General features: G+C 49.4%; 1 protein-coding gene across 2 annotated transcripts in view; it reads left to right on the plus strand.

Moving 5' to 3' along the window:
- Window positions 1-26,606, plus strand: part of vgll4b (vestigial-like family member 4b) — an 88,354-nt gene that overhangs the window by 39,521 nt on the left and 22,227 nt on the right. Inside the window, exons 1-2 of one of the 2 annotated variants that reach the window (XM_021610782.3) lie at window positions 2,401-3,158; window positions 23,085-23,301. In XM_021610782.3, coding sequence (XP_021466457.3) covers window positions 3,077-3,158; window positions 23,085-23,301 — 299 coding nt within the window. In that variant the 5' untranslated portion in view covers window positions 2,401-3,076. Of the gene's footprint in view, window positions 1-2,400; window positions 3,159-23,084; window positions 23,302-26,606 lie in introns of those variants that run through there. The other variant, XM_021610783.3, reaches the window with a different exon arrangement.

A 26,606-nucleotide genomic window follows, 5' to 3' on the forward strand; every position in this document is an offset into this window, starting at 1 on the left:
TCACGTCTGCCAGGGAGAACGAGAGCCCACAGTCCTTGGGAGCTGCGTCGGTGGCACTGTGTTATCCTCAATGCAGGCGAAGAAGGTGTTTAGCTTGTCCGGAAGCAAGACGTCTGTGTCCGCGACGTGGCTGGTTTTCCCTGCAGTCCATGATTGTCTGTAGACCCTGCCACATATGTCATGTGTCTGAGCCGTTGAATTGCGACTCCATTTTGTCTCTGTACTGATGCTTTGCCTGTTTGATTGCCTTTACGGAGGGAATAACTACACTGTTTGTATTCAACCATATTCCCAGTCACCTCGCCGTGGTTAAATATTTTTATTGGCCAGTCTGAGATGTGGCTTTTTCTTTGCAACTCTGCCTAGAAGGCCAACATCCCGAAGTTGCCTATTCAGTGTTGACGTTGAGACTAGTGTTTTGCAGGTACTATTTAATGAAGCTGCCAGTTGAGGACTTGTGAGGCGTCTGTTTCTCAAACTAGACACACTAATGTACTTGTCCTCTTGCTCAGTTGTGGAGACATCTACTACCACTATCATATTAGAGCCATAAAGGAGACTAGACATCTACCACCCCACTACCACTATCAGATTAGAGCCATAAAAGAGACTAGACATCTACCACTATCAGATTAGAGCCATAAGGCTCAAACACAGTGTAGCGACTTTAACCCAACTAAACTGTTAGTCTTGGTTTGTCAGTCGCTAGATCAGGGTTCAGGTCCCAGTCAAGGAATTCACTTCAATGTGTTTTTTTTGTTTGTTTTTTTAACAGATAAATTGGGAATAGTTACAGGAGAGAGGGGGGGGGGGGGGTGAGTGAATGAGCCAATTGGAAGCTGGGGATAATTAGGTGGCCATGATGGTATGAGGGCCAGATTGGTAATTTAACCTGGACACAGGGGTCAACACCCCTACTCTTACAATGAGTGCCATGGGATCTTTTGCGACCACAGAGAGTCAAGGCCCCTGTTTAACGTCCCATTGGAAAGACATCACCCTTCAGAGGGCATTGGGATATTTGTCCCTATTCACTGTCCTGGGGCATTGGGATATTTGTCCCTAATCATTGCCCTGGGGCATTGGTATTTGTCTGTATTCACTGCCCTGGGGTATTGGGATTTGTCCCTATTCACTGCCCTGGGGTATTGTCAAGAACTGTGACGTAGCTGCGAATGAAATGTCTGTTTTTGTCGACATGTTGGCCGTGAAGCCGTCTGTCCTGTAGTGGTTTTCTGTGCCACTAGAGGGCAGTAGAACATCACTGTACATTGTCCTGGAATAACTGTGGGAAGCTCTGCAACTGATTTCTACATGAATTTACTTTGTAAATAATGGTCTAAGATTCTGTAAGATATATTTGGTCAATTATCAGGGCATTTGCATTTTTCTACTATCAAAAAAGAAGAAATATATAATGTTGTATTTGAAGATCTGAGTAGTGGATTTTGAGGAACGGTTCTATACAATACAGGACATTACAGACTTATAGACAAACTGTTTTGTCGTCAAGAAAACAATAGTTCCGTAAGGTCACAGTGAACGTCCATCTGTTTGGAAGCAGGAACCAGGTTGAATGCATTCTGAATAAGAGCTCTTTTGTATGTTGTTTTGGCCAAAACCGCACTGTTTCCTGTCTGCCAAATTTTACATGGGCTACTAGCCCCGCCTTGTTTTTGCTTGCTTTCTCCCAGCTCTCTCCCACACTCACTGGCTCCCACCTCCTCTTCAGGGCCGGGATACTGCATTTGGGGCACAGACCCCCCCCCCCCCCCCCCCCCCCCCCCCCCTCCACACACACAAATAAAAATAAATCTGCTAACTCCCAGCACATTATGCCATGGTGTAGAGAAAAATATGCAATGTTTTAATGAGATTCATCGCATTCTGTCATGATGCTAAGAAAATGCAATTTAAAGATAATTTCCTGCAATTCTTCACTTTTTGCCATGAGGCAGGGTGGAAAATGAGCAGTTTTTATTGCTCATCTCATGATTTTGTTCACATTTTGACATGAGGCTGAGAATTTTACAGTTTTAAAGTTAATTTCCCTCCAATTCTACACTTTTGTAATGTTACCCCCTTTTTCCTCCCCAATTACGATCTTGTCTCATCGCTGCAACTCCCCAACGGGCTCAAGGGCGGCGAAGGTCGAGTCATGCGTTCTCCGAAACATGACCTGCCAAGCCGCGCTTCTTAACACCCGCCTGCTTAACCCGGAAGCCAGCCGCACCAATGTGTCACACCGTTCAACTGACGACTGAGGTTAGCCTGCAGGCGCCCGACCCGCCACAAGGAGTCGCTAGAGCACGATGAGACAAGTAAAGCCCCCCTCCCTCCCGGCCAAACCCTCCGGACAACACTGGGCCAATTGTGCGCCACCCTATGGGACTCCCTGTCACAGATGGTTTTGATACAGCCCGGGATTGAACCCGGGTCTGTAGTGACACCTCTACCACTGCGTTGCAGTACCTTAGACTGCTGTGCCACTCGGGAGGCACAATTCTACACTTTTTGCTATCATATGCAAATGTTTTGTTGGGGCCCCCTGGAGTGCCCATGTGTTGGTAATCCAGCCCTGTATCTTTTCCCTCTCTCACCCCTCACTGGTCCTGCATTTGGACGGTTGATCTTGTGAAGAAAAAAAAAAATCTCTGACATCTGAGGAGCTCCCGGGATTTATCAAGCATGCCTAGTGGTCGCAGCCTGCTCTGAGGAAACGGGTGTACATTCGAGTCATACCAAGCTGAGCCTGCGTGTCAGTACAGTCGACTTTACAGCTGGCTGTAAGGTTAGGAAGAACTGGCGCTACCTTTTTAGTCTGAACATACATTTATACATTCTTTTACAAGTATTATACAAACTTTGTCGGGAACTATTTTTTAAAGCGTTTTACCTTGATTCGATGATATTATTTTTGCGCGCAGAAAACTTGAGCTGAAGGCTGGGCCTTTTTAACTGCTCTGTGTCGACCGACGTAAATTAAACCGACTGCGGCCGCCTCATTTTCCTCTCGACTCGGGTTGGAAGCAAAAATAAAGCAGGTCTTTTTTGTTGTTGTTGCCTAAACTGTTAAATGCTTGTTACAAAAATGGATCTGTTGAATTATCAGTACCTGGACAAAATGAACAACAACATCGGCATACTCTGCTATGAAGGTAAACGCATTACTTTAATCAACTCTGTTCTTTCCTTGATTAGGAAACTGTTTTAACACGTGAAATTGCAACAACACAATGACATAAAACACAACATTAAAATCGCTGGTTAATTTGTTGCCTTTAACTTGTCGCATCTGTTTTGTAAAAAAAAAAAAAAAAAAAATGTTTTGAAGTAATAAGTTTCATGATTGTGTTTAAAATAAATCGGGAAATATCACCCCCGCTACTACTGCTGTAGATGTGTTGGATACTCATGGAATAATGTGTTTTCTATCGTAGAAGATCTTAAACATATTCCAAGTGTTATAGTAGCAGTAAGAGTGCTTGTAACTGAAACCTGGTGAACTGAAGTACACTTTCATGCCAGGGAATAATTCCTCTAGAAATGTGGGAATACATCTGACCTCGTTTCCATTCTGTCGGTCCCCCTCCCTGGCCACTACACCAATGTTGTACTATTGAAACTAAGATTCAAAGAAGCACGTCTCTTATTGATCATCAGCGGATCTGTCATCCTAGTGGAATTGTTATTGTTCAGTCGTGTGTGAATGAATATCGGCTCTTACTGACACAAGTATTATTGACTCACAGGAATGATAGAGAGGATTTGCAGAATTGATCTTGATTGGCTCAGTATTAGATTTTTGTTATTATCTACCTGTGGACAATTTGGTCATCCATTTGCACGTGTGTGTGTGTGTGTGTGTGTGTGTGTGTGTGAATATCAGAACACAACATCTCCTCCACTGACCTGTATTCAGGTTGACTCGCATGAATTATACCGGTTGTGTAATTAGTCTGACACGCTCACCATTTCGATGTATCACAGACCGAGTCAGTCATTGTCTCTGTGCTTGTCCTCTGCTTTTATTAGGTAATAAATAGTAGTAGGCTCCTCCAGACAGAGATGGACTTCACGTGCTCTGTTTTGCCTGTTGTTGGTTAGGCCTGTCTGTGGTCCATTGTTCCTCCGTTGTGGACCATAATCACACCTTTGTTTACATATTTCACTCCAGCACGATGGTTGATGAAATCCTCGGGGCTTTTTTTTTTTTTTTTAATGAGGAGAAGGATCATTGTGGATATTCACTATAAGCTAAGTGATATCCTGCATTGTGTCATTAGGCAGTTAACCCACTGTTCCTAGGCCTGTAGGTGTTGGGTAATGGCTCAAGTGGTTCAAATACTTAGTAGCTATAGTTATGCTTGATTTAGCCTTCCTGTTGCAATCAAACCAATAGAAACGTCCCTAAAGTACAAACACTGACCTTGTGGCACTCCAGGCTAAAAACAAAAAGCATTTGAAATAGTATTTGAACCCAGGAAGGTGTGCTAAAGAGGGTGACAGTGTAGGGGTCACCAGCCCCTAGCACCGTCAAACTCAACTCTGGACCTCAAAGCCAGTTCCACTGTGTGTGTGTGTTTTCATTGTTCCCCTCTAATCAGGGACTGATTTAGACCTGGGACACCAGGTGGGTGATTCCCCTCTAATCAGGGACTGATTTAGACCTGGGACACCAGGTGGGTGATTCCCCTCTAATCAGGGACTGATTTAGACCTGGGACACCAGGTGGGTGATTCCCCTCTAATCAGGGCCTGATTTAGACCTGGGACACCAGGTGGGTGATTCCCCTCTAATCAGGGACTGATTTTAGACCTGGGACACCAGGTGGGTGATTCCTCTCTAATCAGGGCCTGATTTAGACCTGGGACACCAGGTGGGTGATTCCTCTCTAATCAGGGACTGATTTTAGACCTGGGACACCAGGTGGGTGATTCCCCTCTAATCAGGGACTGATTTTAGACCTGGGACACCAGGTGGGTGATTCCTCTCTAATCAGGGACTGATTTTAGACCTGGGACACCAGGTGGGTGATTCCTCTCTAATCAGGGCCTGATTTAGACCTGGGACACCAGGTGGGTGATTCCTCTCTAATCAGGGACTGATTTTAGACCTGGGACACCAGGTGGGTGATTCCCCTCTAATCAGTGTCTGATTTAGACCTGGGGACACCAGGTGGGTGATTCCTCTCTAATCAGGGCCTGATTTAGACCTGGGACACCAGGTGGGTGATTCCCCTCTAATCAGGGCCTGATTTAGACCTGGGACACCAGGTGGGTGATTCCCCTCTAATCAGTGTCTGATTTAGACCTGGGACACCAGGTGGGTGATTCCCATCTAATCAGGGTCTGATTTAGACCTGGGACACCAGGTGGGTGCAATTAATTATCAGGGAGAACAGAAAACCAGAAGGCTCCAGGCCTCATAGGGCATTGTTTCCCAGACTAGGTCCTCGGGACTCCAAGTGGTGCACGTTTTGTGTTTTGACCTAACTACACAGCCGATTCAACTAATCATCAAGCTTTGATAATTTGAATCAGCTGTGTTGAATGAAGAGTTGAATCCACCCTGCCCTAGCAGCTAGCCCTCCTGTTGCTGCCATCACTAGCTGGCTGTCAGAGGGGTAGACAGACATACCATGCATGCTTTCCTTCCTGGGTTCAACATGATCTCTGTCACCCAATCACTCCCTCGGGTCTCTCTCTCCCTCGGGTCTCTCTCTCCCTCGGGTCTCTCTCTCCCTCGGGTCTCTCTCTCCCTCGGGTCTCTCTCTCCCTCGGGTCTCTCTCTCCCTCGGGTTGCTCTCTCTCTCGGGTCTCTCTCTCCCTCGGGTTGCTCTCTCTCTCGGGTCGCTCTCTCTCCGATCTCGCTCAATTCACTCTATCGCTCAATCACTTTCTGATATCTCTCTTTCTCACTCTCTGATCTCGCGTTCTCTCGCTCTCTCTCTCTCGTTCTGATATCAATGTAAATTCAAAGAGCTTTATTGGCATGGGAAACCTATGTTTACATCTCTTACCTCTCTGATCTCTCTCTCTCTCTCTTTCTGGTTTCTCTATCCGATGTCTGTGAGGTGGAAAATTGGAAACAGAGGGGATGGACTGGTATGTAAATAGAATGGCTCATCAAACCGACAATCACAAACCTTAAATCCACCAGCATGCCCACTTCCTGGTTTGGCTACTGCCTGCATCACTACATTCCCTATGGGCCCTGGTTCAAAAATAGTGCACTATATAGGGAATGGAGTGCCATTTGGAATGACATGGTGATAGCCTACATGCTGCTGCTGGTACATTAAACCTGCCTGTCACCCTGACCGGGCCTTAACCCCCCCCAACCTGAGTTCATCCAGCATGCTGCTACCTAAGGGGATTCTCAACATTCCATCAGTGGAAGGAACAGCAGAGGTATTCCAACATATCAGGATCTGTCTTTCACACTATATAAATCACTGTGAGCTACAGAGAGAAATATCGACAGTGCCCGTGCGTAAAACGTGTTTTCTTTTGGCTCTATACTCAAAGTTTGGATGTGAAATCAAACAACAATGACTATCAGTGTAGACTGTCAGCTTTAATTTGAGGGTAATTAGATCTGTATCGGGTGAACCGTTTTAGAAGTTACAGCACTTCTTGTACATCGTCTGCCCCATCTTTTAGAGGAGCTAAAGTAAACGGTACAAATTCACCTGTGTATTGAAGTCGTAAAAAGTAGGGACGAAAATTTGGGTCAATTTCGCTGGCAACTAATTGACACCTCATTAATGAACATAACACCCCCCCCCCCCCCCCCCCACTGCCTCCAGCTCACCTGACGTTACACTGCCTCCAGCTCACCTGACGTTACACTGCCTCCAGCTCACCTGACGTTACACTGCCTCCGGCTCACCTGACGTTACACTGCCTCCAGCTCACCTGACGTTACACTGCCTCCGGCTCACCTGACGTTACACTGCCTCCAGCTCACCTGACGTTACACTGCCTCCAGCTCACCTGGCGTTACACTGCCTCCAGCTCACCTGACGTTACACTGCCTCCAGCTCACCTGACGTTACACTGCCTCCAGCTCACCTGACGTTACACTGCCTCCAGCTCACCTGGCGTTACACTGCCTCCAGCTCACCTGGCGTTACACTGCCTCCAGCTCACCTGGCGTTACACTGCCTCCAGCTCACCTGGCGTTACACTGCCTCTAGCTCACCTGGCGTTACACTGCCTCCAGCTCACCTGACGTTACACTGCCTCCAGCTCACCTGACGTTACACTGCCTCCAGCTCACCTGACGTTACACTGCCTCCAGCTCACCTGGCGTTACACTGCCTCCAGCTCACCTGGCGTTACACTGCCTCCAGCTCACCTGACGTTGCACTGCCTCCAGCTCACCTGGCGTTACACTGCCTCCAGCTCACCTGACGTTACACTGCCTCCAGCTCACCTGGCGTTACACTGCCTCCAGCTCACCTGGCGTTACACTGCCTCCAGCTCACCTGACGTTACACTGCCTCCAGCTCACCTGACGTTGCACTGCCTCCAGCTCACCTGGCGTTACACTGCCTCCAGCTCACCTGGCGTTACACTGCCTCCAGCTCACCTGGCGTTACACTGCCTCCAGCTCACCTGGCGTTACACTGCCTCCAGCTCACCTGGCGTTACACTGCCTCCAGCTCACCTGGCGTTACACTGCCTCCAGCTCACCTGGCGTTACACTGCCTCTAGCTCACCTGGCGTTACACTGCCTCCAGCTCACCTGACGTTACACTGCCTCCAGCTCACCTGACGTTACACTGCCTCCAGCTCACCTGACGTTACACTGCCTCCAGCTCACCTGACGTTACACTGCCTCCAGCTCACCTGACGTTACACTGCCTCCAGCTCACCTGACGTTACACTGCCTCCAGCTCACCTGACGTTACACTGCCTCCAGCTCACCTGACGTTGCACTGCCTCCAGCTCACCTGGCGTTACACTGCCTCCAGCTCACCTGGCGTTACACTGCCTCCAGCTCACCTGGCGTTACACTGCCTCCAGCTCACCTGGCGTTACACTGCCTCCAGCTCACCTGACGTTACACTGCCTCCAGCTCACCTGACGTTGCACTGCCTCCAGCTCACCTGGCGTTACACTGCCTCCAGCTCACCTGGCGTTACACTGCCTCCAGCTCACCTGGCGTTGCACTGCCTCCAGCTCACCTGGCGTTGCACTGCCTCCAGCTCACCTGGCGTTGCACTGCCTCCAGCTCACCTGGCGTTGCACTGCCTCCAGCTCACCTGGCGTTGCACTGCCTCCAGCTCACCTGGCGTTGCACTGCCTCCAGCTCACCTGGCGTTGCACTGCCTCCAGCTCACCTGGCGTTGCACTGCCTCCAGCTCACCTGGCGTTGCACTGCCTCCAGCTCACCTGGCGTTGCACTGCCTCCAGCTCACCTGGCGTTGCACTGCCTCCAGCTCACCTGGCGTTGCACTGCCTCCAGCTCACCTGGCGTTGCACTGCCTCCAGCTCACCTGGCGTTGCACTGCCTCCAGCTCACCTGGCGTTGCACTGCCTCCAGCTCACCTGGCGTTGCACTGCCTCCAGCTCACCTGGCGTTGCACTGCCTCCAGCTCACCTGGCGTTACACTGCCTCCAGCTCACCTGGCGTTACACTGCCTCCAGCTCACCTGGCGTTACACTGCCTCCAGCTCACCTGGCGTTACACTGCCTCCAGCTCACCTGGCGTTACACTGCCTCTAGCTCACCTGGCGTTACACTGCCTCCAGCTCACCTGACGTTACACTGCCTCCAGCTCACCTGGCGTTACACTGCCTCCAGCTCACCTGGCGTTACACTGCCTCCAGCTCACCTGGCGTTACACTGCCTCCAGCTCACCTGGCGTTACACTGCCTCCAGCTCACCTGGCGTTACACTGCCTCCAGCTCACCTGGCGTTACACTGCCTCCAGCTCACCTGGCGTTACACTGCCTCCAGCTCACCTGGCGTTACACTGCCTCCAGCTCACCTGACGTTGCACTGCCTCCAGCTCACCTGGCGTTGCACTGCCTCCAGCTCACCTGGCGTTACACTGCCTCCAGCTCACCTGGCGTTGCACTGCCTCCAGCTCACCTGGCGTTGCACTGCCTCCAGCTCACCTGGCGTTGCACTGCCTCCAGCTCACCTGGCGTTGCACTGCCTCCAGCTCACCTGGCGTTGCACTGCCTCCAGCTCACCTGGCGTTGCACTGCCTCCAGCTCACCTGGCGTTGCACTGCCTCCAGCTCACCTGGCGTTGCACTGCCTCCAGCTCACCTGGCGTTGCACTGCCTCCAGCTCACCTGGCGTTGCACTGCCTCCAGCTCACCTGGCGTTGCACTGCCTCCAGCTCACCTGGCGTTGCACTGCCTCCAGCTCACCTGGCGTTGCACTGCCTCCAGCTCACCTGGCGTTGCACTGCCTCCAGCTCACCTGGCGTTGCACTGCCTCCAGCTCACCTGGCGTTGCACTGCCTCCAGCTCACCTGGCGTTGCACTGCCTCCAGCTCACCTGGCGTTGCACTGCCTCCAGCTCACCTGGCGTTGCACTGCCTCCAGCTCACCTGGCGTTGCACTGCCTCCAGCTCACCTGGCGTTGCACTGCCTCCAGCTCACCTGGCGTTGCACTGCCTCCAGCTCACCTGGCGTTGCACTGCCTCCAGCTCACCTGGCGTTGCACTGCCTCCAGCTCACCTGGCGTTGCACTGCCTCCAGCTCACCTGGCGTTGCACTGCCTCCAGCTCACCTGGCGTTGCACTGCCTCCAGCTCACCTGGCGTTGCACTGCCTCCAGCTCACCTGGCGTTGCACTGCCTCCAGCTCACCTGACGTTACACTGCCTCCAGCTCACCTGACGTTACACTGCCTCCAGCTCACCTGGCGTTACACTGCCTCCAGCTCACCTGGCGTTACACTGCCTCCAGCTCACCTGACGTTACACTGCCTCCAGCTCACCTGACGTTACACTGCCTCCAGCTCACCTGACGTTACACTGCCTCCAGCTCACCTGACGTTACACTGCCTCCAGCTCACCTGACGTTACACTGCCTCCAGCTCAGGAGCTACTCTCACGTCTGACAAGTGGTCATGAAGCTTATGGTTGTACTATGGACTAAATATGTATTGGACAGGGAAAGGACAGGTTGTACTATGGACTAAATATGTATTGGACAGGGAAAGGACAGGTTGTACTATAGACTAAATATGTATTGGACAGGGAAAGGACAGGTTGTACTATAGACTAAATATGTATTGGACAGACAGGGAAAGGACAGGTTGTACTATGGACTAAATATATATTGGACAGACAGGGAAAGGACAGGTAGTGCTATAGACTAAATATGTATTGGACAGACAGGGCAAGGACAGGTTGTACTATGGACTAAATATGTATTGGACAGGGAAAGGACAGGTTGTGCTATAGACTAAATATGTATTGGACAGGGAAAGGACAGGTAGTGCTATAGACTAAATATGTATTGGACAGACAGGGAAAGGACAGGTTGTACTATAGACTAAATATGTATTGGACAGGGAAAGGACAGGTAGTGCTATAGACTAAATATGTATTGGACAGACAGGGAAAGGACAGGTTGTACTATAGACTAAATATGTATTGGACAGACAGGGAAAGGACAGGTTGTACTATGGACTAAATATGTATTGGACAGACAGGGAAAGGACAGGTTGTACTATGGACTAAATATGTATTGGACAGGGAAAGGACAGGTAGTGCTATAGACTAAATATGTATTGGACAGGGAAAGGACAGGTTGTACTATGGACTAAATATGTATTGGACAGACAGGGAAAGGACAGGTTGTACTATGGACTAAATATGTATTGGACAGGGAAAGGACAGGTTGTACTATGGACTAAATATGTATTGGACAGGGAAAGGACAGGTTGTACTATAGACTAAATATGTATTGGACAGGGAAAGGACAGGTTGTACTATGGACTAAATATGTATTGGACAGGGAAAGGACAGGTTGTACTATGGACTAAATATGTATTGGACAGGGAAAGGACAGGTTGTACTATGGACTAAATATGTATTGGACAGGGAAAGGACAGGTTGTACTATGGACTAAATATGTATTGGACAGACAAGGAAAGGACAGGTAGTGCTATAGACTAAATATGTATTGGACAGGGAAAGGACAGGTTGTACTATAGACTAAATATGTATTGGACAGGGAAAGGACAGGTTGTACTATGGACTAAATATGTATTGGACAGGGAAAGGACAGGTTGTACTATGGACTAAATATGTATTGGACAGGGAAAGGACAGGTAGTGCTATGGACTAAATATGTATTGGACAGGGAAAAGACAGGTTGTACTATGGACTAAATATGTATTGGACAGACAGGGAAAGGACAGGTTGTACTATAGACTAAATATGTATTGGACAGACGGGAAAAGGACAGGTAGTGCTATAGACTAAATATGTATTGGACAGACAGGGAAAGGACAGGTTGTACTATGGACTAAATATGTATTGGACAGACAGGAAAAGGACAGGTAGTGCTATAGACTAAATATGTATTGGACAGACAGGGAAAGGACAGGTTGTACTATGGACTAAATATGTATTGGACAGACAGGGAAAGGACAGGTTGTACTATAGACTAAATATGTATTGGACAGGGAAAGGACAGGTAGTGCTATAGACTAAATATGTATTGGACAGGGAAAGGACAGGTTGTACTATGGACTAAATATGTATTGGACAGACAGGAAAAGGACAGGTTGTACTATAGACTAAATATGTATTGGACAGACAAGGAAAGGACAGGTAGTGCTATAGACTAAATATGTATTGGACAGGGAAAGGACAGGTTGTACTATAGACTAAATATGTATTGGACAGGGAAAGGACAGGTTGTACTATGGACTAAATATGTATTGGACAGGGAAAGGACAAGTTGTACTATAGACTAAACCAGTGGCTGTGATTGGCTTGGACTGTTCCAATCCTTTCCAAGCCCATTTTACTGTTAGGGAGGTCTCATATGGCAGCCAATTCCCTACATAGTGCACTACTTCTGACCAGGGCCCTATGTAGGGAATAGGATGCTGTTTGGGATGTAGCCTGTGATTACCTCTTGATGTAGACAGTCAAGTGACTGTAGACGGATTGAGAATTTTCACGGATGTTGTCAATTGTCAGTTACTCGTCTCTCCCTGTCAGTTACTCGTCTCTCCCTGTCAGTTACTCGTCTCTCCCTGTCAGTTACTCGTCTCTCCCTGTCAGTTACTCATCTCTCCCTGTCAGTTACTCATCTCTCCCTGTCAGTTACTCATCTCTCCCCGGTCTTTCAGCAAGGCTGGCGACGAGAGGATAGTTGTTGCTCTCTCTCTCTCTAATTGAAAGGGCTTTATCTCTCTCTCCCCTGCTCTCTCTATTCCTCTCTCTCCCCTGCTCTCTCTCCCCTGCTCTCTCTCCCCTGCTTTCTCTCCCCTGCTCTCTCTCCCCTGCTCTCTCTCCCCTGCTCTCTCTCCCCTGCTCTCTCTCCCCTGCTCTCTCTCCCCTGCTTTCTCTCCCCTGCTCTCTCTCCCCTGCTCTCTCTCCCCTGCTCTCTCTCCCCTGCTCTCTCTCCCCTGCTCTCTCTCCCCTGCTCTCTCTCCCCTGCTCTCTCTCCCCTGCTCTCTCTCCCCTGCTCTCTCTCCCCTGCTCTCTCTATTCTTCTCTCTCCCCTTCTCTCTATTCCTCTCTCTCTTCTTCTCTCTCTCTTCTTCTCTCTCTCTTCTTCTCTCTCTCCCCTTCTCTCTCTATTCTCCTCTCTCTATTCTTCTCTCTCTATATTCTTTCCTTTTCTCCGCTGAGATAATGTGTCTGTTGTACCTCAGCAGAGGAACAGTTTCCTCCATTAATGACTTCAGTCACAGATGATTTGTTATTTTTCAGCTGTCTGACTGTGACCAATGAGGCTTACTTTTCTCTGCTCTGATAACCTTGTAGAGATCTAGCTGAGGGACTGACTAGTGTGATAGATAGTGAGAATGCATTCCAAATGGCACCCTATTCCTTATATAGTGCACTACTTTAGACCAGAGCCCTATTCCCTATATAGTGCACTACTTTAGACCAGAGCCCTATTCCCTATATAGTGCACTACTTTAGACCAGAGCCCTATTCCCTATATAGTGCACTACTTTAGACCAGAGCCCTATTCCCTATATAGTGCACTACTTTAGACCAGAGCCCTATTCCCTATATAGTGCACTACTTTAGACCAGAGCCCTATTCCCTATATAGTGCACTACTTTAGACCAGGGCCCTATGCCCTATATAGTGCACTACTTTAGACCAGGGCCCTATTCCCTATATAGTGCACTACTTTAGACCAGGGCCCTATATAGTGCCATACTTTAGACCAGGCCCCTATTCCCTACATAGTGCACTACCTTAGACCAGGCCCCTATTCCCTATATAGTGCACTACTTTAGACCAGGGCCCTATTCCCTACCCAGTCCACTACCTTAGACCAGGGCCCATAGGTAGTGCACTACTTTAGACCAGGGCCCATAGGTAGTGCACTACTTTAGACCAGGGCCCATAGGTAGTGCACTACTTTAGACCAGGGCCCATAGGTAGTGCACTACTTTAGACCAGGGCCCATAGGTAGTGCACTACTTTAGACCAGGGCCCTATTCCCTATAGTGCACTACTTTAGACCAGGGCCCTATTCCCTACCTTAGACCAGGGCCCATAGGTAGTGCACTACCTTAGACCAGGGCCCATAGGTAGTGCAGGCCTCTCTACTGAGTGACCGTGTCAATGTGAATTTGTTTATCTGAAATCCCAAAATGATCCCAGATCAGCATTTCTACTTGTGCCCTGTCGTGCCCACTGTCCGCAAATAGCGGGTACAGCAGAATGCCTTCTGCCTTCATCTCTGTCCACTCCGCCTCCTAGCTAGTCACGTGACCTGATGACAGGACAAAATCCATCTCTACCCAGGAGCTACATTGTGTGCTTACTGTATCTGTTTGGTCTGTCCCAGTCACTCCAGACCACGCAGCAAGGCCTGCTCACTGAGCTATTTATGTCCAGTAGTCTATTCCAGAGTAGAGAGACTGGCTGTCTGGAACTGTGGACAGAGTAGAGAGACTGGCTGTCTGGAACTGTGGACAGAGTAGAGAGACTGGCTGTCTGGAACTGTGGACAGAGTAGAGAGACTGGCTGTCTGGAACTGTGGACAGAGTAGAGAGACTGGCTGTCTGGAACTGTGGCTCTTTAGAGCCTGGTCTGCTGAGGGGGAGTCTCGGTTTTTGATGGATAACTACTTTGTTATACTACTTCGTCCATCTCCAGCTAGCGCTAGCTGGAGACGGCAGGCTTGGTAAGCGTTAGCTGGAGACGGCAGGCTTGGTAAGCGTTAGCTGGAGACGGCAGGCTTGGTTAGCGCTAGCTGGAGAAGGCAGGCTTGGTTAGCGCTAGCTGGAGACGTCCGGCCTGGTTAGCGACAGCTGGAGACGTCCGGCCTGGTTAGCGACAGCTGGAGACGTCCGGCCTGGTTAGCGACAGCTGGAGACGTTCGGCCTGGTTAGCGACAGCTGGAGACGTCCGGCCTGGTTAGCGACAGCTGGAGACGTCCGGCCTGGTTAGCGACAGCTGGAGACGTCCGGCCTGGTTAGCGACAGCTGGAGACGTCCGGCCTGGTTAGCGACAGCTGGAGACGTCCGGCCTGGTTAGCGACAGCTGGAGACGTCCGGCCTGGTTAGCGACAGCTGGAGACGTCCGGCCTGGTTAGCGACAGCTGGAGACGTCCGGCCTGGTTAGCGACAGCTGGAGACGTCCGGCCTGGTTAGCGACAGCTGGAGACGTCCGGCCTGGTTAGCGACAGCTGGAGACGTCCGGCCTGGTTAGCGACAGCTGGAGACGTCCGGCCTGGTTAGCGACAGCTGGAGACGTCCGGCCTGGTTAGCGACAGCTGGAGACGTCCGGCCTGGTTAGCGACAGCTGGAGACGTCCGGCCTGGTTAGCGACAGCTGGAGACGTCCGGCCTGGTTAGCGACAGCTGGAGACGTCCGGCCTGGTTAGCGACAGCTGGAGACGTCCGGCCTGGTTAGCGACAGCTGGAGACGTCCGGCCTGTTTAGCGACAGCTGGAGACGTCCGGCCTGTTTAGCGACAGCTGGAGACGTCCGGCCTGGTTAGCGACAGCTGGAGACGTCCGGCCAGGGTAGCGACAGCTGGAGACGGCAGGCTAGGGTAGCGCTAGCTGGAGACGGCAGGCTTGGTTAGCGCTCGCTGGAGACGGCAGGCTTGGTTAGCGCTCGCTGGAGACGGCAGGCTTGGTTAGCGCTAGCTGGAGACGTCCGGCTTGGTTAGCGCTAGCTAGCACAGGGGAACAAGAGGGCATTGTTTCGTGTTTGTTTTGACTCTCGTTTTATGTAACTGACTTTCATGCGTTTTAAGTATTTATAAAAGGCATCACATGCCAGGGACTCAGTTTAGGTTTCAGAGAATGTAGGCCAGAAATATAATTTAGCAGAGACATGGGGTCAATGCTTAGTTTCTGCCTAGAGAGGGTTGGAAGGGAGGTAGGGTTGAGGTTCTCCCCTTTCTGAGCCTCTAACTCCAGCCTTCCTGTCGTGTTTGAAGTCCGCCGAGGGCTCTCTCCCTCTCATCATGTAGAAGTTAATAGGATTCTTTGAGTAGATCAAACACGCAGTGTTTCCCCTGACACAGATCTTTGTTTCATACCGCCCTGCTCTGTTCAGACGATAGGTTACCTTACTACTTGACTGAGCTGTGGTTGGGCTTCACTTTGTTGTCATGCTCAAAGAGGAAAGCGCCTTCCCCGAACTGTTGCCACAAAGTTGGAAGCACAGAATCCTCTAGAATGTCATTGTATGCTGTAGCGTTAAGATTTCCCTTCACTGGAACTAAGGGGCCTAGCCCCAGCCATGGAAAAATAGCCCCAGACCATTATTCCTCCTCCACCAAACTTTACAGTTGGAGCTTTGCATTCGGGCAGGTAGCTTTCTCCTGGAATCCACCAAACCCAGATGCATCCGTTGGACTGCCAGACGGTGACTTGTGAGTCATCACTCCAGAGAACGTGTTTCCACTGCTCCAGAGTCCAATGGCAGCGAGCTTTACACCACTCCAGCCGATGCTTGGCATTGCGCGTGGTGATCTTAGGCTTGCGTGCGACTGCTCGGCCATGGAAACCCATTTCATGGAGCTCCCGACGAACTGCTTATTGAGTGTTGCAACTGAGGACAGACGATTTTTACGAGCTACGCACTTCAGTACTTGGCGGTCCGTCCCGTTCTGTCAGCTGGTGTGGCCTACCACTTCGCGGCTGAGCCGTTGTTGCTCCTAGTCCACTTCACAATAACAACACTTAGTTGACCTGGGGCAGCTCTAGCAGGGCAGAAAATTGACCAACTTACTTGTTGGATAAGTGGCAACCTGTGACGGTGCCACGTTGAAAAGTCACTGAGCTCTTCAGTAGGGACCATTCTACTGCCTATGTTTGTCTATTGAGATTGCATGGTTGTGCACCCGTTTTTATGCACTCGTCAGCAACGGGTGTGGATAAAATTTGAAGGTGTGTCCACATACTTTTGTGTGTGTGTTATTTATATACATTATTTATATACAGTTGAAGTCAGAAGTTTACATACACCTTAGCCAAATACATTTAAACTCAGTTTTTCACAATCTCTGACATTTAATCCTAGTAAAAATTCCCTGCCTTAGGTCAGTTAGGATCGCCACTTTATTTTAAGAATGTGAAATGTCAGAATAATAGTTGAGAGAATGATTTATTTCAGCTTTCATTTCTTTCATCACATTCCCAGTGGGTCAGAAGTTTACATGCACTCAATTAATATTAGGTAGCATTGCCTTAATTTTATTTTACTTGGGTCAAACATTCCACAAGTTTCCCACAATAAGTTGGGTGAATTTTGGCCCATTCCTCCTGACAGAGCTGGTGTAACTGAGTCTGGTTTTTAGGCCTCCTTGCTTGCACACGCTTTTTCAGTTCTGCCCACAAATTTTCTATAGGATTGAGGTCAGGGCTTTGTGATGCCAACTCCAATACCTTGACTTTGTTGTCCCGAAGCCATTTTGCCACAACTTTGGAAGTATGCTTGGGGTCATTGTCCATTTGGAAGACCCATTTGTGAGCTTTAAGCTTTAACTTCCTGACTGATGTCTTGAGATGTTGCTTCAATATATCCACATACTTTTCTTTCCTCATGATGCCATCTATTTTGTGAAGTGCACCAGTCCCTCCTGCAGCAAAGCACCATCACAGCATGATGCTGTCACCCCCGTGCTTCACGGTTGGGATGGTGTTCTTCGGCTTGCAAGCTCTCCCCTTTTTCCTCAAAACATAACGATGGTCATTATGGCTGAACAGTTCTATTTTTGTTTCAGACCAGTGGACATTTCTCCAAAAAGTACAATCTTTGTCCCCATGTGCAGTTGCAAACCAGTGTCTGGCTTTTTTATGTCTGTTTTGGAGCAGTGACTTCTTCCTTGCTGGGCGGTCTTTCAGGTTATGTCGATATAGGACTTGTTTTACTGTGGATATAGATACTTTTGTACCTGTTTCCTCCAGCATGTTTACAGTGTCCTTTGCTGTTGTTCTGGGATTGATTTGCACTTTTCGCTCCAAAGTACGTTCATCTCTAGGAGACAGAATGCGTCTCCTTCCTGAGCGGTATGACGGCTGCGTGGTCCCATGGTGTTTATACTTGCGTACTGTTGTTTGTACTGATGGCACTTTGAGATTTATTTTAAACTGCAAAACCCTCACGCACCACTGCACTTTGTAGACCAGGGTTGGCTGGTCTTCTCTAGTCACTCATAGGCTCAGTCACTGGTATACTTTTATTTACAAAGACATTTTGGGTTTACTACCTTTTTATTTGGGCATTTTTATTGTTCAGAAATGTGGCGGGCCGTCTCTTCGTTCGCTGGACTTTATCCTGCTAACTGTTCCAAATGTCCCAACTGAATTTGGTAAAAGGGCTTTTATGTCCTCTGCACCATCATCTTGGATCACCTTACAAAATACTTTAAAACTGGAAGAACCTGTCCTGATTGGTGTTTGTTTTTAAATCACTGGTGAATGATCTTGAGGCTGATTCCCTGACCTGTCAATGTTTTTAATTTGTTTATGTTTATGAAGTCCCGTTTCAGTGTACATACAGAGTACATGTGTACTCATTGTTTTACATGTCAATGTTACGTGGCAGGATAATTGGGCTGTAGTTGACTTGTTGGATGGCTCGTCGGGCTGTAGTTGACTTGTTGGATGGCTTGTCGGGCTGTAGTTGACTTGTTGGATGGCTCGTCGGGCTGTAGTTGACTTGTTGGATGGCTCGTCGGGCTGTAGTTGACTTGTTGGATGGCTCGTCGGGCTGTAGTTGACTTGTTGGATGGCTCGTCGGGCTGTAGTTGACTTGTTGGATGGCTCGTCGGGCTGTAGTTGACTTGTTGGATGGCTCGTCGGGCTGTAGTTGACTTGTTGGATGGCTTGTCGGGCTGTAGTTGACTTGTTGGATGGCTTGTCGGGCTGTAGTTGACTTGTTGGATGGCTTGTCGGGCTGGAGCTGACTTGTTGGATGGCTCTTCGGGCTGGAGCTGACTTGTTGGATGGCTCGTCGGGCTGGAGCTGACTTGTTGGATGGCTTGTCGGGCTGTAGTTGACTTGTTGGATGGCTTGTCGGGCTGTAGTTGACTTGTTGGATTGCTTGTCGGGCTGGAGCTGACTTGTTGGATGGCTCGTCGGGATGGAGCTGACTTGTTGGATGGCTTGTCGGGTTGTAGTTGACTTGTTGTGTTGTGAGTGGCTGTGTTAGTGTTTTTCACCTTTATTTAACCAGGTAGGTTAGTTGAGAACACCTTTATTTAACCAGGTAGGCCAGTTGAGAAGAAGTTCTCATTTACAACTGCGACCTGGCCAAGATAAAGCAAAGCAGTGCGACACAAACAACAACACAGAGTTACACATGGAATAAACAAACATACAGTCAATAACACAATAGGAAAGTCCTATATAAAGGGTGTGCAAATGAGGTAGGATGAGGGAGGTAAGGCAATAAATAGGCCATAGTGGCGAAATAATTACAATTTAGCAATTAAACACTGGAGTGATAGATGTGCAGAAGATGCATGTGCAAGTAGAAATACTGGGGTGAAAAGGAGCAAGATAAATAAATAAATAAATACAGTATGGGGATGAGGTAGATAGATGGGCTATTTACAGATGGGCTATGTACAGGTGCAGTGATCTGTGAGCTGCTCTGACAGCTGATACTTAAAGTTAGTGAGGGAGATATGAGTCTCCAGCTTCAGAGATTTTTTGCAGTTCATTCCAGTCATTGGCAGCAGAGAACTGGAAGGAAAGGCGGCCAAAAGAGGAATTGAGTTTGGGGGTGACCAGTGAGATATACCTGCTGGAGCGCATGCTACGGGTTGGTGCTGCTATGGTGACCAGTGAGATATACCTGCTGGAGCGCGTGCTACGGGTGGGTGCTGCTATGGTGACCAGTGAGATATACCTGCTGGAGCACGTGCTAGGGGTTGGTGCTGCTATGGTGACCAGTGAAATATACCTGCTGGAGTGCGTGCTAGGGGTCGGTGCTGCTATGGTGACCAGTGAGATATACCTGCTGGAGCACGTGCTAGGTGTCGGTGCTGCTATGGTGACCAGTGAGATATACCTGCTGGAGCGCGTGCTACATGTGGGTGCTGCTATGGTGACCAGTGAGATATACCTGCTGGAGCACGTGCTAGGGGTCGGTGCTGCTATGGTGACCAGTGAGATATACCTGCTGGAGCGTGTGCTACAGGTGGGTGCTGCTATGGTGACCAGTGAAATATACCTGCTGGAGTGCGTGCTAGGGGTCGGTGCTGCTATGGTGACCAGTGAGAGATACCTGCTGGAGCGTGTGCTACAGGTGGGTGCTGCTATGGTGACCAGTGAAATATACCTGCTGGAGTGCGTGCTAGGGGTCGGTGCTGCTATGGTGACCAGTGAGAGATACCTGCTGGAGAGCGTGCTACGGGTGGGTGCCACTTATGTTATGAGTGTTTGGCTGGCTGGATAGTAAGGTTGTTGCTTGTAGGCTTGTAGCTTGTAGCCTGTAGGCTGTAGCCTGTAGCTTGTAGGCTGCACAGTTAGTGGCTGGTTAAAGTCAGGCCGGCCCACTAAACTATTCTCTTAATTACCTCTTCCTCTCGCTCTCTTCTCTCTCTCTCTTCCCCCCTCCTGCCAAAAACAATGATGTCACCTCCGTTGCCATGGAGCGCTCTCAGACGAGCAGAAACACGCCAGTCAGGAAAATGGGCCACTTGTTTAGAAGGCTCCCTCTCTGCACATTCTAGACATTCTAAATGCTCTGAGTTCCATTTCAGCTTGTTTAGAAGGCTCCCTCTCTCTGCACATTCTAGACATTCTAAATGCTCTGAGTTCCATTTCAGCTTGTTTAGAAGGCTCCCTCTCTGCACATTCTAGACATTCTAAATGCTCTGAGTTCCATTTCAGCTTGTTTAGAAGGCTCCCTCTCTCTGCACATTCTAGACATTCTAAATGCTCTGAGTTCCATTTCAGCTTGTTTAGAAGGCTCCCTCTCTCTGCACATTCTAGACATTCTAAATGCTCTGAGTTCCATTTCAGCTTGTTTAGAAGGCTCCCTCTCTGCACATTCTAGACATTCTAAATGCTCTGAGTTCCATTTCAGCTTGTTTAGAAGGCTCCCTCTCTCTGCACATTCTAGACATTCTAAATGCTCTGAGTTCCATTTCAGCTTGTTTAGAAGGCTCCCTCTCTGCACATTCTAGACATTCTAAATGCTCTGAGTTCCATTTCAGCTTGTTTAGAAGGCTCCCTCTCTCTGCACATTCTAGACATTCTAAATGCTCTGAGTTCCATTTCAATACTTGTTGTTTCAATTGTTCCCCAATAAGAAAGGACTGGATTGTTTTTTCCTGGTATTTAGCTTTTAATTTTATTTCTGTGAACAATATGTTGCATTGAGTTGTATGACCCCCACCCCCCCCCCAGGCCTTGTTCGACAGTGTGACTACTGTGAATTGGTTAGGTGAACAATGCTGTGCGTTGTTCATGGACATTGTGTGTGTGTTGTAATGATCTGCTTTGAAATGTTTCACATGGCACGTAAACTCTGCTCAGTAAAATGCTTCCCAGAGTTGAGTGAGTGGGCTAAACTCTCTTTTAGTGGAAAGTCCCCATGCGTACATATTGCCAGTAGTACTTTTCCTGTCGCCCCCCCCCCCCCCCCCACCACCACCTCTCCCACACACACACACACACACACACACACACACACACACACACACTGAACTCTCTGCTATGTTTTGCTATTTTCTGGAACCAAGAAGGAACAGCATAAAACATGTATCTTAACATGTTTTCGTTATTCAAACCTTTCAAACCGGTTTTCCTGCAGACCTACCAGGACATTCAGACCTACCAGGACATTCAGACCTAGTCAGACCTACCATGACATTCAGACCTAGTCAGACCTACCATGACATTCAGACCTAGTCAGACCTACCATGACATTCAGACCTACCATGACATTCAGACCTACCATGACATTCAGACCTACCAGGACATTCAGACCTACCATGACATTCAGACCTAGTCAGACCTACCATGACATTCAGACCTACCATGACATTCAGACCTACCATGACATTCAGACCTACCAGGACATTCAGACCTACCAGGACATTCAGACCTAGTCAGACCTACCATGCTAGGACATTCAGACCTAGTCAGACCTACCATGCTAGGACATTCAGACCTACCAGGACATTCAGCCCTACCAGGACATTCAGACCTAGTCAGACCTACCATGCTAGGACATTCAGACCTACCAGGACATTCAGCCCTACCATGACATTCAGACCTAGTCAGACCTACCATGACATTCAGACCTACCATGACATTCAGACCTACCATGACATTCAGACCTAGTCAGACCTACCATGACATTCAGACCTACCATGACATTCAGACCTACCATGACATTCAGACCTACCAGGACATTCAGACCTACCATGACATTCAGACCTACCAGGACATTCAGACCTACCAGGACATTCAGACCTACCAGGACATTCAGACCTAGTCAGACCTACCATGCTAGGACATTCAGACCTAGTCAGCCCTACCATGCTAGGACATTCAGCCCTACCAGGACATTCAGCCCTACCAGGACACTCAGCCCTACCAGGACACTCAGCCCTACCAGGACATTCAGACCTACCAGGACATTCAGACCTAGCAGGACATTCAGACCTAGTCAGACCTACCAGGACAGTCAGACCTAGCAGGACAGTCAGACCTAGCAGGACAGTCAGACCGACCAGGACAGTCAGACCTAGCAGGACAGTCAGACCTAGCAGGACAGTCAGACCTAGCAGGACAGTCAGACCTAGCAGGACAGTCAGACCTACCAGGACAGTCAGACCTACCAGGACAGTCAGACCTACCAGGACAGTCAGACCTAGCAGGACAGTCAGATCTACCAGGACATTCAGACCTACCAGGATATTCAACATTCCTTGCTGTGATTGTGTAGATGCACTGGACATGTCTCTGGAGAAGGTCAGTCTTAGGCAGCGAGGACAGCTATGTTTTAATGTTGGAGATAAACTTCCTCCCCATTTGAGAACAAGATTCTAAATGTTGTCTTCTCTCTCTGTCTCTCTCTCTCTCTGTCTCTCTCTCTCTGTCTCTCTCTCTCTGTCTCTCTCTCTCTGTCTCTCTCTCTCTGTCTCTCTCTCTGTCTCTCTCTCTCTGTCTCTCTCTCTCTGTCTCTCTCTCTCTGTCTCGCTCTCTCTGTCTCGCTCTCTCTGTCTCTCTCTCTCTCTGTCTCTCTCTCTGTCTCTCTCTGTCTCGCTCTCTGTCTCTCTCTCTGTCTCTCTCTCTGTCTCTCTCTCTGTCTCTCTCTCTGTCTCTCTCTCTCTGTCTCTCTCTCTGTCTCGCTCTCTCTGTCTCGCTCTCTCTGTCTCGCTCTCTCTGTCTCGCTCTCTCTGTCTCGCTCTCTATCCTCTCTCTCCATCCAGGTGAGGCAGCCCTGCGAGGTGACCCCAGGATGCACCAGTCCATGTCCCTGTCATCATCTGGCGGCACCAACCATAGTCACCGAACAGGTCCTCCTCCCATCAGCCCTGGCAAGAGGAAGCACAGTCTCAGCACAGGACAGGACCAACAGGACAATGATGACCAAGACTGTGACAACCAACACGTGGCCAAGATGAGCCGGCTGTTTGCTGCACAGCTGTAAGTAAACACAGTGACATATATCTGCCGATGACGCTAGTTTTCTCCTGTAATTCTAGCATCTTACTGGAATGTTACCATCGCTGCAGGAATGTCAACGTTTCCAAAGGTATTCAACTTCATAGGGAGGTGTTTAGCAGATGTTCACTGTTGTCAGAGGGCCCACGTGAGGGCTGTGCCACCAGCCATGAACAGTAGTTAGTTGGAAACATTAGTAATCCTGGATGCCTGAGAGAGATGCCGGGAGGTTGGCATGGCTCATTCCTCATGTTGCATGCCTGTGATTGGAGCACATGGCTGTGGCGCTGGCGGAGGCTGACCATGGCTGTGGCGCTGGCGGAGCCTGACCATGGCTGTGGCGCTGGCGGAGGCTGACCCTGCCCTCCCTATGTTTCTCCTCCCCTGCTTGAGGCTGCTTCTCCTCCCCTACTTGTCCCCTCCTCCTCCCCTGCTTGTCCCCTCCTCCTCCCCTGCTTGTCCCCTCCTCCTCCCCTGCTTGTCGTCTCCTCCTCTGCTTGTCCCCCCCTCCTCCTCTGCTTGTCCCCCCCTCCTCTGCTTGTCCCCCCCTCCTCCTCTGCTTGTCCCCCCCTCCTCCTCTGCTTGTCCCCCCCTCCTCCCCTGCTTGTCGTCTCCTCCTCCCCTGCTTGTCGTCTCCTCCTCCCCTGCTTGTCGTCTCCTCCTCCCCTGCTTGTCGTCTCCTCCTCCCCTGCTTGTCGTCTCCTCTCCTCCCCTGCTTGTCGTCTCCTCTCCTCCCCTGCTTGTCGTCTCCTCTCCTCCCCTGCTTGTCGTCTCCTCTCCTCCCCTGCTTGTCGTCTCCTCTCCTCCCCTGCTTGTCGTCTCTTCTCCTCCCCTGCTTGGCCTCTTCTCCTCCCCTCTTCTCCTCCCCCCTCCCCTCTTTCCCCTGCTTGGCTCTTCTCCTCCCCTCTTCTCCTCCCCCCTCCCCTCGCTCCCCTGCTTGGCCTCTTCTCCTCCCCTCCCATCTCTCTGCCTTTGTGGAGATCAGGAGAAACTCTGTAAATAGGAGTGGCTGTATTGATGATAGATAGACAGTAAGGCTGAGGCAGCAGACCTCAACGTGGATCAGCACATATGTTTTCATTAATTACGACACTAAGGGATGGTACATTTCATGCTAACATCATGCTTTAATTTGTGTTGGGAGCCCATTATCAGTTTCTAAGTTATAATGTTAGCAAGCTAAATGTCCCTTACCTTGAACTAAGAGCTCTTGGGGGCATCTGAGCTCTTGGGGGCATCTAAGCCCTCGTGGGGCATGTAAGCCCTGACTAATGCCTGACAGGCAGCACTGTCTCCCAGGGTGTGTGACACCCCTAAGACCACAGCCAATCTCATGCAAGCAACACCGCAGCTAGTCTTGTGAGTGAGCTAGTTTTAGTTAGGTAGTCATATTAGCTATCTATCTATGCTGGTTGTTAGCGTGCATCAATGACAGGTGTATAACTGTAAGGGACACTCCTTGTTTTATAGATATTCACATGTACAGAGTGGGTGAGCTCCATTCCTGACAGGCTGATCAGATTCAGTAGACGCCTCAGAGGCTGTTAAATCAGGATGCTGCTGGCTAAAATGCCCTACGAGTGCATTGTGATCACAGGGCTCCTTGATGAGGTGGCTATCAGATCAATGTAGCCACAGGGCTCCTTGATGAGGTGGCTATCAGATCAATGTAGCCACAGGGCTCCCTGATGAGGTGGCTATCAGATCAATGTAGCCTCAGGGCTCCTTGATGAGGTGGTTATCAGATCAATGTAGCCACAGGGCTCCCTGATGAGGTGGCTATCAGATCAATGTAGCCACAGGGCTCCCTGATGAGGTGGCTATCAGATCAATGTAGCCACAGGGCTCCTTGATGAGGTGGTTATCAGATTAATGTAGCCACAGGGCTCCTTGATGAGGTGGTTATCAGATCAATGTAGCCACAGGGCTCCCTGATGAGGTGGCTATCAGATCAATGTAGCCACAGGGCTCCCTGATGAGGTGGCTATCAGATCAATGTAGCCACAGGGCTCCCTGATGAGGTGGCTATCCTACATCTGAACAAATGAATGTGTGACGTGTGGTACTTTTGGACAACCTTTGTTATATAGTGAGAAGTCGTGATCTTCAAATAACAAAAGTAATTTTTATTTTTGTATTTTTACGTACCATGGTGTTAGGCAGAGCAGAACCCCGTTGATGTGAATCATCCTCTTCCTTCCGCTTCCTGTAGTCCTGGATCAGCGCCTAGTGCTTGTTAACAGCCTGGTAATCTTGGGCGGGATCCTGATTTTCTCATACCGGGATTTGCGGTAATACCGGCAGAGCACACAAGGGGGTGCTAAAAACATAAGAATTCAACAACAACAAAAATACACAAACTAATAGCTAAATGTTAAATCACATAGACCCTCTTAATTAAATGCTAATGAGTGAAAACCAACTAATTACAATAACAGAGACTCATTAGTCGATATAGAATGCTACTGATTGGCCAGCTCGCTTTTCAAACAAACACGTGACTGGCTCAACTTTTCTACAATACTTGTTCATTATTTAAAATGATTAAGATTATTTACAAATATTAAAATGTATTGGAAAAACTAAAAATAACATTTTCACGGTATTGGAATAACCATTCCCGTGGCTTTTTCCAAATACCCCGCTATATGGTATACCGCCTACGACCTGGGAATGTGTTAAATAGGAGCCCTCCATAAGACAGGCTGTTGCCATAACAGGCGGTTGCCAAACCAGGCGGTTGCCATACCAGGCGGTGTTGCAGCCAGTCCAGCGGCAACATTTACATAATTTTTGGAACTGTTTAAGGATCTGAGGGCCCATGCCAAATCTTTTCAGCCTCCTGAGGGTGAATAGGTGTTGTCGTGCCCTCTCCATGACTGTGTTGGTGTGTTTGGACCATGTGAGATCCTTTAGGGAGTTGGACATCGACCCCCTCCACTACAGCCCCGTTGGTGCTCGTCCCTCTGTTTCCTGTAGTCCAGGATCAGCTCATTTGTCTTGCTAATGTTGATTGAGAGGTTGTTGTCCTGGCACCACACTGTCAGGTCACTGACCTCCTTATAGGTTGTGTCGTCGTCATTGGTGATCAGGCCTACCGCCGTCTTGTTCTGGCGTAATGATGGTGTTTGAGTGGTGCGCGGCCGCACAGTCGTGGGTGAACAGGACGCACAGGAGGGGACTAAGCACGCACCCCTGAGGGGCCACACGCGTTGAGGGTCTACGTGGCAGATGTGTTGCTACCTACCCTCACCACCTGGGGGCGTCCCGTCAGGAAGTCCAGGATA

Source organism: Oncorhynchus mykiss, chromosome 7 (assembly GCF_057628025.1).
Source record: "Oncorhynchus mykiss isolate SJ-2025 chromosome 7, ASM5762802v1, whole genome shotgun sequence".
NCBI lineage: Eukaryota > Metazoa > Chordata > Actinopteri > Salmoniformes > Salmonidae > Oncorhynchus > Oncorhynchus mykiss.